Source organism: Pelodiscus sinensis, chromosome 19 (assembly GCF_049634645.1).
Source record: "Pelodiscus sinensis isolate JC-2024 chromosome 19, ASM4963464v1, whole genome shotgun sequence".
NCBI lineage: Eukaryota > Metazoa > Chordata > Testudines > Trionychidae > Pelodiscus > Pelodiscus sinensis.
This window is the reverse complement of record NC_134729.1, coordinates 10954854-10968621: the sequence shown is the minus strand read 5'-3', so window position 1 is coordinate 10968621 and position 13768 is coordinate 10954854. Positions and strand designations below refer to the sequence as shown.

General features: G+C 45.3%; 1 protein-coding gene across 1 annotated transcript in view; it reads left to right on the top strand.

Moving 5' to 3' along the window:
* The first annotated feature begins 2343 nt into the window (after positions 1-2343).
* LOC102449495 (A.superbus venom factor 1-like) overlaps positions 2344-13768 on the top strand; it is a 72029-nt gene continuing 60604 nt past the window's right edge. Inside the window, exons 1-3 of the mRNA XM_025180411.2 lie at positions 2344-2500; positions 9193-9385; positions 11113-11275. Coding sequence (XP_025036196.2) covers positions 2430-2500; positions 9193-9385; positions 11113-11275 — 427 coding nt within the window. The 5' untranslated portion in view covers positions 2344-2429. The remainder of the gene's footprint in view (positions 2501-9192; positions 9386-11112; positions 11276-13768) is intronic.

Genomic DNA, 13768 nt, shown 5'->3' with positions numbered 1-13768 from the left:
CCAGTTGAAAAAAATTGGACAGAACAGTTTTCCATTAGAAAATAGAGTTTTATCAAAACCTAAATGTTTATGGGAAGTGCTGATGTTGGCAACAGATTTGAGAGAAAAGTCTCAAAGGCTACATCTACACTGCACTGTAGGTTGAAATAAAATTTGAGCTACGGAAATTGCGTATCTTATTTTGATGTTATTTCAAAATAGCTTATTTCAAAATTTGGCACTGTCTGCACAACACTTATTTCAAAATAAATTTCTATTCTAAAATGTCCTTTACTCCTTGTGGAATGAGATTTACTGGGACATCAGAATAGTGAGCCTGTTAGATTTCAAAATAACAGACGCGCTCCAAGTATGTGGAATAGCTGTTTCGAGATACTCTGCAGTGTAGATATAGCCAAAATGAATTGTTTTGACTTTCTCATTTCAATAATGTCAGAATATTTTGTCTCAAAAAGACAAACTGTTTCGTTACAATTTTACGATTTAATGTCCTTTCCTCCGGGTTTATTATATGATCATTTAAATGTCGTGGCGCAAATAACATAAATTTCTCATTTGTCCCAGGGAGGGAGAGATCAGCTAAGGGGCGAGGGGGGAGCCATATGACCTCCTCACATGACTCTCCACGTGACTCCACCCTGCACCCAGTCTGGGGTTTCCCTCCCCATCCCATATTACTGGACAGGCGGTGGGGAGGGAGGCCAGGGGCAGTACAACAACTAAAGGAACAGCTGGGAGTTCTGCTGCTTTCCCCACTACAACTCTGACAGCTCCTCTGGCTCCCAGCTCTCCCTCAGATCCTTGTTCTCCGATGGGGCTCTGTACAGGCAAAGCTGGACCTCCGAGAGGCAGCTCTGTGGAGGGGCTGAGGCTGATAAAGCATCTTTCCACTTCCAGAATGCCGTACGGGCTACAGATGTCTTGCTAGTACAATGTGTCATATCATACTGGCCTATCTGCACTACAGTTGAAATGTAAAATACTTATGTTATTATTTCTGTGATATTTTATCATGTTTTGACATTAAAACACTTCAGTGGTTTCAGATAAAAAACATTTCAGTGCTCACATGCCCTGAGAAATGTGCCTTTTGGACTTTTGTTCAAATTTAGAATTAAAACAGGTTTCAAAATCTTGGGATTTCCTGTGGGATGGAAGTCCCATCTCTAATCAGTTCTAGTTTAGTCTCATTCCTCACTACACATTTCGAGTGCTCACCATTCCTGCCCTTTATCAGAGTGTGTAACACAAAGATTAAAAATCTGTCAGATTTATGTCACTAGAGAAACAAGGCAGCTGAGGTACAGATTGAACCACTCTAGCCTGGCGCTCTGTTCAGCAACATCCATGGATGGGTATGATTTTAGTTAGCTGGATGTCCCCTAAGCATGGGTGTGGCCAAGTTTTCCAAGGTCCCATAAAGTTTCTTTACAGCCACCAGTTCTGGCTTTCAGGGTATGTCTAGACTGAATCCCTCTGCCAACAGAGAGCTGCAGATTAGGCAGGTCGACATTGCAAATGAGGCAGGGATTTAAATATCCCATGCCTAATTGGCATAAAAATGTCCGCCACGTTTTGCTGACCTCTGCAAGGAGGTTTACAGGATCAAAAAAACCCTGTAGTCTAGACACACCCTGAGTGGCCCATTAGCCATTTTGCAGTTGCAGGACGGAAGGAGAAAGTTAGTGGATTACAGGTTGTTTTAATAAACCATACATTTGCTGTCTCTGAACAATAATAGCCTTGTCTGCTTTATGGGCCAATCTAATGGCCGTATTTTGAGACCTTCTAGTGAACAATGGTCCACCACAGGTAAAGGACATGGATTTCCACTGGATGAGCAGAATCATGATTTTCTATGACTATTTGTATAAATAGAAAGCTTGAAATATAAATTGAAAGCTTGAAAATGATGACCTTCTCAAGCGGCGCTGGCTGCTCTACTCTGATTCAACTGATGAAGTTTTCTGTTTCTGCTGCAAGCTCTTTGACTTGAATCCAAAGTCATCCCTAGCATGTGAGGGATCAAATGATGGGAAGCACGTCTCAGATCCTTGTGCATCATGAAAAGTTGCCTAGTCATTTCAATTTTCACTGAACGAGGGTCAAAGCAGACCTGGGGAATTGGGTGGGGAGCAGAGCAGCACACTTCGGGCAGCCCCCCTGCTCCATCCCCATCTGCCTGAGCCCCCTCTTCTCCTGGGAATGCATAGCTACCCTCCTCCCACCTTGCCAGGAGCCTGGCAAGTCTGTCGGTCTGCCTGGCTACAACTATACTGCATATTTTTGTCATTTTTGTTCTGGTTACAGATATGAAGGCGCCTGGAGTCCTCATTACTGATTAACTGCTCAGCTGTTAGCACAAGATCTCAGTTTAACAGGATTCACAAGATAAATAGCCCAGTACCCCTCCTGATCTTCCCATCAGCATGGAGGGATTTGTTCTCTGCCTGGGGATCCTGTTTGTGTTCAGTTTCCCAGAGGTTTCACACAGCCAACTGTAAGTATCCCCAGAATTCTGAGCTGGTGAGGATATTTTGGGGTTCGTTAAACTTCTGAGAGTGAATTCTGTGACGGGGTGTGGTCACAGATGACCCCTCAGGGTGCTGACACGGCCACTGCCCACTCACCTTTCCGCTCTCTGGGCCTCCTTACTGCCCTGTCCTGCTGGGCCAGCTCCGCTGGTCTCCCCCAACCAAGGTCCCAAGCTGGGGCCCCTGCCCCCACTGAAAAGCAGTACAGACACTGAACCACTCCAGGTCCAAGAAGAGTGCGGTTTAGGGCCCAGCCTCCTGAGAGCACTCCCCAGATGGGATCAAAGCCCAAAGAATTAGGTAACCCCCCTTCAGCAATGAAAGGGGGAATGTGCACACTGGGAATGTGCCCCCACTGGTAACAATCGCTTACACTGGGTTTGATAGAAAATGAAAATGGTTTTATTAAGTCGAAGCAGTAGGAATAAGAGAAAGCAGGCAGAGCAAAGTAGGTTACAAATAATCAAAAGAAACAAAACCTCCTGGCTAATTCTCCACTGAAACCTCAGTGCAAACTTAAACTCACCCTAAAACCTCTTTTCCAGATGCCACTCTAAACCAGGGCTGTCTTCCCCACCCTGGGGTCTCAGGCTCCTTCCTTCAGGTGCAGCCCAGCCAAAAGACTCAGGCCTCTGCTTTCCTATTCCTTTTGTTAAGGAGTTGAGGCCCCTCCCTACCAGTCACTGCTCAGACTTAAGGACAAAAGATTGTTGAACAGTGGCTCATCTAGAAGTTGCAGGTTAACACCCTCCATGTCTCCCTGGGTATGTCTACACTACCCCGCTAGTTCGAACTAGCGGGGTAGTGTAGACATACCCCCTTTCACACATTTGAAACTCACCAAGTATTCCCCACTCCATGTGTCTAATTTTCTACACACAAATGATACATACAACAGAGTAAGATCAACAGAACCAGCAGATCATGACATGAAGATTGATGGGTTACATGAAATAATTTGCTCAAACCACCTTTGAGTTATGTATATTCATGTCCATGAGTCCACTTCATAAATTCCACCTTCACTTTTGTCTTTTCACCAAAGTTCCATTAATGTTGGGAACTGCTTCCGCAATTCTCTTCTTTATCCTACTCCCTTTGATTCTTGTCTATCATGTTCCGTTCTGAAGCTGGTTTTAGGACTGTAGAATCTGGAAGCGTTCAGCTTCACATGCGGAACACAAATCTGAATAAACAGATTGATGAGGCAAAATCTTCCACTGGGCAAAGTGAGAGAGAAAACCTTCCCTTCCTTATGGGGGACTGAAGTAAACTAACCTGTAGTTCCTGAAAATGGAATTTGGCTAGTAGAGAGGTGCTAGCAGGCCAAGGCTTGAGAAAAATGCCATAGAATTTTGAATGACCAAGTGTACAGGAGGCAGTCCAGAGGGAGATCAAGCTGCCTTATTCCTCTGTGCTCTGGTGGGCCCATTAGGCCCTGCTACAGGGCTGGTCTGCCACAGTCTAAGGGCTCAGGTCTATAGCCTGGCTAATTAGCAGTCGAGTTACCTGGCCCTAGCTCAGGGCGAGGGTATAAATGGTCCTGGGGCTCTGGCCAATGTGCTGGCTGAGCTGCAATTCACAGGCCCAGCCTGAGCTCAGGATGGGGCAAGCTACAAAATAAAGGTTTCAGGCTTTCTTGGGTATGTCTACGCTGCAACACTATTTCAAAATAACTAGCGCTATTCCGAAAATAGTGTCAAAATACTGTCCAGCTGGAGGACTTCTTACTCCAACTCCTGTAACCCTCATTGTACGAGGAGGAAGGGAAGTCGGGGGAAGAGTGCTCTATTCCAAAATAGGTGCTATGTAGACGCTCCCTATTTCAAAACAAGATATTTCAAAATAAAATACACAATTGACGTAGCTCAATTTGCATCACTTATTTTGAGTTAAGCCCTGCAGTGTAGACACACCCCGTAAGGCCAAGCAGTAGTTCAAGGCCCCCGGCACTGGCTCAGGGTGGGGCGGCCAACAGTTTAAGGACTCAGGTCTCTCTGTAGGCTGAGCAACAAGTGACATGTCCAGGCTATCGGTCGGAAGGGGGCAGCCAACAAACAGATCAGCACTTAGAATTTCAGCCCATCTGCAGGCTGGGTTGCAGTTTATGGGTCCAGGCCCATACTGAGGGCAGGGCAGCAAACAAACAGCTGAGCTGTTAACAGACCGATAAGCAGTTTAAGGCTCGGGCTGAGCAGCAGTTGATGAGCCCAGGCCCTTAGTCAAGGCGGGCTGTGAACAGTTAAAGGCTAAGCAGCAGTTCATTAGGCCAAGGGCAACAGACAGTTTAAACAGTTTAAAGTTCAGGCCTGTCGGCTGCCAGTGGGTTGGCGGGGATCCTGGCTGCATGCTGAGCAATTTGCTAGGTCAGTGGGGATTCTGACTGCAGTGACCTCCATTTCCTGACTGGCTCAGCCTCTGCTCCTTGGGGTGCACGGTGGTGCTGGCAGTGTGTCCATGGGCTCCGGGTCAGGGTCAACTAGAGGTCTGGGTGGCCCAATCCAGTCTTCGGGGCCCCACAGTAGTCCTGGGGGCCCTGGCCAATCCTCTGGGCCTGGCAGTGGCCCTACCCAGACTTCTGGCCCCGGTAGCTGCCCTGGTGGCCCAGGACAGTCCTCCATTTGAGGGTGGCGTGGCTGGGCCTTCCTCCTCGGGAGCTTGGGCAGAGCGTCCGACCTGCTCTGTGACTGGGGCCCTTCTGAGCTCTGAGCTCCTGTTCTTATGCCTCTTGTCCTGCCTTCCTTCGAGTAGGGCTGGGTGACTCGGGCCCTGCTTACCAAGGGGTCTTAGAGAGTCCTTCCCCTTCTGGGTCTGAAGGAGGCCAAGCTGCCTCACTATACCAAGAATTCAGCTTGACTTCTCACCCAAAGATGACAACCCACTACAGTTTGAACCTCCCTAGTCGGGCACCCTTGGGATTTGACCGACGCCAAACCAGAGAATTTGCTGGACCTCAGGAGATCAATATTGTCAAGGAGCATTACCAACACTTCCACTCTTAGAAGACACTTAGGGCACATGAGAGCTAAACAACAGTACAGCACACTGAGAGCCAGGACTGGTGGCTGTAAACAAACTTTATGGAACCGTGGGAAACATCCAGCTAACTAAAAACATGTCGGATAGGGATGTAATCGTGTAGTTGATTAACCAGTAAGCAAAAGCTGAGAGGTTAATGCTATAGGCTACACGCATTTGCCCTCCCTCCCTTGCCAGTAAACTTTTTAGCAGGCTGGCCAGCAGCCTGGCTCAGTTCTGGCTTGCAATAGATCCAGGACCTATCCCTGCTGCAACTCTGCATTTAAAGTGTATTAGGAGCTAGATGGGCAGGCAGCCTGGCTCAGTTTCAGCTCATGCTGGGTCCAGGAGCTCAGATTCCGCCCCCTTTCCAGACAGGGACTGCTGCCCCCCTGCTCTGCTGCCTCTATATCAGTGCACTGGCTTATGGCCCCACCCCCAGGCAATATAGAATAGTCGAATAACCAATAAGAATTCATGAGGTTACTCAATTGTTCAATTAACCGATATTTAACATCCTTAATGCTGGACCACGGATGTTGCTGGACCAAAGGGGACCAGACTACAGCAAAATACCACTTGCACTATGCTGGGGGCATTCAATCAGTGCCAGCTACTGAACAACACCCTGAACTGAATTGCGGCTTTCTGTGGCGCAGTAACTCTCATGCTGGGGTGTGAGCATCATCTAGTGCACTGATGTGGCGCTTGTGCATCCATTCCACTTAAGTGGTATTCTAAAATTATTGGCTTTGGCACTACAATAAGGGCTTGGGGTATGCATGGTTTTCAGGCCTGGGCACAGAGCAGGGACTTCGGCAGGTTACATTTCAGGTATTGCATCTACAGCCTGAGAGAGCTACATTCTGATTTTCTGTCCCTGTCCAAGATACAATGCTGCAAGCAGAAATTGTCTCTCACTTGGCAAAGCTTTCCCCCTCCCCCTGCAGTTTTGCACATTTTTGTTTGAGTGATGGGATGTGAATTCACATCATTGGTAGAGATAGTGGAATAACTCCCAATGAGAACAGCAACTTTGCTTTACAAAATAAAAGAAATCTGAAACTGAGCCAGGCTGCCTCCCCATCTAGCTCCTAATACACTTTAAATGCAGAGTTGCAGCAGGGATAGGTCCTGGATCCATTGCAAGCCAGAACTGAGCCAGGCTGCTGGCCAGCCTGCTAAAAAGATTTGGGCCAATATTTTTTTGGTTTCTGGAGACTCTTCTGCTCACTTCTCTTGACACTTTACCAGTATAAGCAGAAATGAAACTGTAAATGATCAGTATTATCAGCTATTTCAGACTGTGTGTGCTATATTGTATTGCTTGTATTGCACTGAAATGTCTTGGTTTATTGGCTACAGAGACACACTCACCCTATCCTGTGTATTTCATCAATAAAATCAGAGTGGGACTGTAATGGGGTGGACCAAACCCCAAAGCCCCCTGCTGGATGCTTGTGGCCTTGCCACACTGCATCCTACCCAACCATAGAGAAGTCCTCCAAGGAGGCTAGAGTGTCTGTAGGCGATAACAGCCAATCAGGGACCATGAAGGCCCTATAAAAGGAGCTATAGGCGCAGAGTCCTGTTCAGTACCATTGGTGATCTTGACGACAGAAGACCACAGGTGACAAGCTCACTGAGGGAGCAACATGGAGAGAGCTCCATGTGAGGAGCTATTGTGGACTATATGACAAACTACGATAGAGCCCTGAAGTAAGGGTGAAGACACATGTCTCCAGGAGGGGAAGCCCTAGAGGCACCATTCTCCATCTGAGTGGGAAAGAAACTGAGAGACCATACAGAGGACACCAAGATGGGCCCTGGCAAATGTATGCCCCAGAAAGAATTTTGAGTGACTCAGATCAGGCCGTGTGACTGGGCTGGAGGTCTGAGTAGCCAAAAAAGGCTGAAGAACAGAGCAAGTGAAAGCACACACACTCAGCCAGAAGGAGGGGCTCGAGGAAAGTGAGTACCGTCCCTTAACAGGGAAGCATCCCTGATGAGATTATTATTTAAATGGACCATTCCCATAAGATGTCAATTGTTTTCTGCTTCACTGGCTCTAGTGGGAGTTAATAGAGCTCAGCATCTGTCAGGATTAGGCCCTAAGGCAAAACCAAATACAGAGTGTGGAATTTATTGGTGATGGGGAAGAAGTGTAGCTGATTTAAGGATGTTCTATATTATTAATTTGGACAGTTTGGATTAGGCTTGTCAATTAAACTAATTAGAAGATAATAAGGTTTTTGTTCCAGAATCAGGCTGTACGGAATATACCAGGGACCTTCAGGGGTATGACAGGCTATTCATACTGAGGCAAAATAGTTTTAAATTTTATTAAAATATATGGAATTGAAATCAAATAGCAATTTCAATAGTAAAATAAATCAGAGTTACAAATGCAGAATTGTGGGTCTTTGCCCATGAAAGCTTATACTCCATTAAATCTGTTAGTCTATAAGGTGCCACAAGACTTCTTGTCGCTTTTGCAGATTGAGACTACATGGCTACCCCTCTGATAAATGCAGCATTATTAGTCTAAAATACACGTGGGATTATTTCTATAAGCAGCAGTTAATGTACTCACACCCATTCTTGATATCTTGATGACATAAGACAAAGGATGAACCTTGCCTCTGGTACAGTAGTTCAGGTCTGGGGTTTCCACGAGGAGTAACGGTAGTTCGAACTAGGAAGCCTAGTTCAAACTACCTAGTTTGTGCAGCGTGTAGCCGCGCGGCACGGGGTTCGAACCAGCCGGGATTTAAAAATGGCAGCACCCGGCTTATGCAAATGAAGCCCGGGAAATTCAAATCCTGGGCTTCATTTGCAATTGCGGTATGCCTACATTACCCTCCTATTTCGAAATAGGAGAGTAGTGTAGACATACCCTTAGGCTATAAGGTGTCACAGGACTCCTTAGTTTACCTAACTGACCATTAGGAAAATAAAGTTGAAAGACTACCCTTCATTCTCTCTTCTCTTCTCCTCTTTCCTCTCCTTCTCTCCTGCTTCTAACAAAAGCTCCCGTCACCCTGTTTTATAAACATAAGAGTCTGGGACCTCCTTCTATGCCCAAATTTAACATCCTCACCCACAAACTATTGATACACTTACTCCATAGACTGGATGCATGTAACATGTTTGTACATATTGATGATCTAGTCATGATTCTAGATCGTTCTCACCTCCCTTATCTTTGTATTATTTTTGTTCTTCTTGTGGTATCCTTGTTAAATTTGAGGTTATTCTTGGAAGCGGCCATGAAAGAGGTTCTGTTTTATCACCATCTATCCAGGTGAAAGGCCCTGAGAATATGTAAGACATCTTTTGCTGTCTGAGTGAAAAATCCCAGATGTATGTGAGCTAAATGGGTGGAAGGTCCCCAACAGAAACACTAACTTGCCTTAGCTTAACATACAGGATTTGACCTGTATGCCCTCTTGCCTTACAGCCAAATTACTTTGCTATAAACCTATAAACTATAATAAATGTTTAAACCATAAGAAAGTATATAGATATCTATAGGCAAGCAAGGAGGTTAGCCCTATATAGGCTATAGAAGGGTAAGGTGCTTGGAAAAGTTATCTCTGCCAGAGTTTCAAATTCAGTAAATAAATGTTTCCCTATTCAGATACACTCTGATCACCCCTAATGTTCTGCGGGTAGAGAGCGAAGAGAAGATAGTAGTGGAAGCTCATGGTCTCACAACTCCAAGTGAGGTTACAATCACCATATACAATTTCCCTCAGAAGAGAAGCTATTTATACCAAGTCAAAACCAGCCTGAATTCTGAGAATGGGATGATGGGAACAGCGGTAATAAAGGTGGGTAAAACGCCAGCCTCCTTTTGCTATGCAAAACAGTTAAACCAAATTGCAGTATGTGTCTGGTATCCTCCTATCCAAAAATGCATTTAGAAAACCAGTTAAAATACTTTTCCTTGCAACACAGTGGTCTTTACTGTATATGAACACACATACTTCAATTTTCAACTAGGGATCCTGTTTAATTGGTGAATCAGTTAACTGGTTAACTGGTTAACTGGTTAAAGGGGAGTGGATGGGGGGGACTGCTCCAGCCTTCCTAGTCCCTCCCCCCGCCCCCCCCCCCGCCACAGGCAGGGACTACTCTGGACATCTGGAGCAGGTCCTGCCTGTGTCACATCCGGGCCTGCTTCAGACGGGGGCTGCTCTGTCCAGCCTGGAGCACCCCTGTCCACAACAGGCTCCACAGAGCTAGAGCAGCCCCCTGCTTGCCACAGGCAGGGAGCTGCTCCAGTCCCCATCGGTTAACCAGAATCGATAAGCATCACCCTGAATGGATGATGTTTACTGGTTAACTGATTAACCTTTCACATCCCTATTTTTAACCAGGACTGCTGTGCCCAAATGTTATGGGAAATTCCTAAAACCCAAACCCTTTCGACTCCAAAGCAGGGAAACTGCTGATGAGTTATATCGGTCTATGAGTATTCATCTAGCTCTGGCTACACGCCACAAATTCTGTTCCCAGCAGACATTCAGCTCTCTGAAAGATTGGTGAGCACATTGAAGAGTATTGCTGCAGCAGAAATAGATTAATCAGAAAACTCCTATTAAACCAACACCTCTAAACAGATGTCAGGTACCTGTTGGGTATGGACAAATAACCGCAGAGCTTGCATTCCGACTGGTGGAAATGGGAATTTCAGAGCCTGGTCAAAGTGCATAGACAAAAAAAATCCCACTTCCTACAATCTGGGACTCCTTCAGGCCAAATCTTGATCTCACTAACGTGACTGAAAGACTCCCTTTGACTTCACTGAAATCAGCACCAGGCAGTAAATGTGAAACTCCGTTCAGTGAAGAGGGCCCACACAAGACCACTTCTGCCCTGGGTGCAAATTCCATCCTTGATAAATTTTGAAGGACATAATCAACTTGTCACAAACCAGTGTAGCTCCACTGAAGTCATGGGCTGTCTTTCTCTTAGGGTATGTCTACACTACCCACCTTCTTCGAATTAGGGAGGCTAATGAGGACGACTGAAATTGCAAATGAAGCACGGGATTTAAATATCCCACACTTCATTAGCATGTTCCCGGGCGGTCGCCATTTTGGAAATTGACTAGCCCGGAGTAACTTCCCGCGTCTACACATGGCAGTGAAACGGGAGTTCGAAGTAACCCCTTAACTCGAATTAGCTGGTAACAGGAGGAGTAACATAATTTGAGTTAAGGGGTTACTTCGAACTCCCGTTTCACTGCCGCGTGTAGATGTGGGCAGTTATTCCAGGCTAGTCAGTTTCCAAAATGGTGACCGCCTGGAAACATGCTAATGAAGCGTGGGATATTTAAATCCCGTGCTTCATTTGCAATTTCGGTCACCCTCATTAGCCTCCCTAGTTCGAACTAGGGGGCTAGTGTAGACATACCCTTAGTCTTTTGCTACTTTACACTAACAGTAATTGATACCGGCCGCACCATCATTAAAAAGATGCATTGTAGGGTGTAACTATTGGTGGTTTTTAAAGTAAAACCAAGAACTCATACAATAATCATTTTGTCATCCAGGTTCCTGCCAAAGACATGAAAGTAAATTCCAAACAAAACCAGTATGTGTGTGTTGAGGCAAAATTCCCTCAGCAAAAGCTGGAGAAAATAGTCTTGGTCAGTTTCCACAGTGGCTATATCTTTATCCAGACAGATAAAACTACCTACACACCTGGATCTTCAGGTACTGCCTTTCTCTACCATCTATTAATGGATCATTTAAATGCTACTTACATAATGTCAAATCTATAGCAGGTTCCATACCATGGAGGTTACTATTTCACTCATTTTCCGCTTGTCATTCTATTCTGTATTTCATCTGTGATTTCCCAGCTCCTCCTACTACCTTGTCCATCTTAGAGAACCAGACGAGCAATGCTGAAATGGTTTCAGTTTTGCCCCCTGTCCATGCTGGTGCTGTCCTAAACCACTTCAGTTGCAATGTCCTCTGGGTACCGATCCTGCAGTTCCCAGCTCAATTTGAAGAGATTTTGCAAGGCTTCTAGCTCACTGTGGGACCATTGAACCATTTCATCTTGTCTGTACCAAGCTGGCACTAGACAGTTAAGCCCTAATTACTTACCAAATATGCTGAGAGGTAATTTGTTCTGGTCAGCTACTCGACCATTTGGGATATGTAGACAGAATTCTACACACATCTTGAGGTTTCATTTCTTTTAGACAACGCCTTCAGGCAAATGTTTTCCTGTGTCTTGGGGCTTGACTCTCAACTGTCACTTAGAGCAGGGGTTCCCAACCTTTTTCAGTCCCCGTACCCTCTTGGCTTTTAGTAACCTGCCCGTACCCCCTATTCAATAGGAAAGGAAATAAATTCTAGACTCTAGAATCCACAACTTTTTTCACTCACACGACTACTTTTGGAATATTTCAATTAAGGTAATCTAGTTATTTACCAAATATTCCCCGTATCCCCTTGACAAGCTTCTCGTACCCTCTGGGGGTATGTGTACCCCAGATTGAGAACTCCTGACTTAGAGCTTTGCACAGTCTGGGTAAAGTGGATGTAAAATTATACCAAATGAGAATTCCCCACTCACACCAGTGGCTGTGGGTTGTACCATTTTTTGCTCTAATATAAATAACTGCACAAGGAACAAGCCAATGCAAAATTGGGCTTCTAATGTTGTCGTAGGGTGTTCAGAGCTCTGACTGTTGACTGCCTGGCCCAGGTAAATGGGAATGGAGCATAAAAGATTTTTGCTCCAAAATTAGTGGTCCATTGTAGGTGGGTAGGTACAAAGCTGTTACATCTGACAGCTGTTCCATAGTCTCTGTATTTGCATTTTATTTATGTTTACAATTATAGAAAAGGCCTGTCCAAGGGTCCCAGGTTCTAGCTGGTGTAATGACTTCACTCACTATAGAACAAAATCCCCATAGCACTGTAATAATTGTTCTTATATGAACTCAACCAACCAGACATCCACAGAGGAAGCCCCTCATTTCAAGGAGACCCCAAACAGGGAAGCCAGCAATCAGACAGCATGTTCTCAGACTCTATTTCTACACTGCAATTAAAAACCTTCAGACTTCAGCTCCGAGGAGAATGCAATTCAAAGGCACAGCATTCAGGAAACCAATCCCCAAGTGGGATTAAAATCCCAAATAAATCCATCTTTCACTGTGTGAGAGATTCATACATCGAAAGCCCATTCAGTTAAGTCCCCTTGAACAATGAAAGGAGGATTGTGGTCTGGCAGAACACTGCCCACCAGGGCTCTGCTAGGGGCTCCTCCCCCTCTGGGTCAGTGGGCGGCCACTTCACCCCAGTACAGGGATATACACACGGATTGTTCTCCCCAGGTAACAATTATTTACACTAAGCTTGATAGTAAATAAAAGTAATTGTATTAAATACAAACAGTAGGATTTAAGTGGTTGCAAGTGGTTTCATCAAGGTGTCTTAGCACTGGAAATACCCTTAATGGCTTTCGTTTGCATATTTAAAACCATAAATCATTCCATACTCCATATATCTAACTTTACATACAAGAAGTGGTACATCCAAAAGACAAGATACAGGTCATCCTTGCTGTAAATCCAAGATACCTTCCAAAAAACTTGGACTTATAGCGAAACAACTTAAAGCAGGGAATTTTTTTTTACTGTGACTGACTTTCATTTATGCAAATTGGGGGGGGGCCGGGGCGCAACTTAAGAGCAAGGAATGGGAGGACTTATAACGCATTCGTGTCAATGACTTTAGTGCGGAAGGGATGTATATCAGGTGACTTACCGTGGGGATGTCCTGTATACAGATCCAGCGTATTGTGACATTAAAATTGATAGGTTACTTAAGCCATTTTGTCCAAAGCATCTTCAAGTTATGCATATTTGTATCAATAAGACAATTTCGTAAAGTACGGTGGGAAGGAACCATTACAACCACCTGCCTCCCGCACAAGGGAGTCCTGTCTTACTAGCTGTACTTGTCTGTACAGAGCTCCCTAGCGCAGGCAGCCTTCTTATTTGACTTCTGTTTCTCCGCCACACTCTCAGTTTTTCTCCGGTAGTGGGCACATGATAGAGCCTAGTCTGTATCCTTAGCAAGATCTTCCATGGTGTACGGTTCCTCCAGGAGCTGCCACACCAACAGATGTTCCATGAATTGTGATTTCCTCAGTCATGTGTGGGTATGGTTTTGGAATAGCCCCTC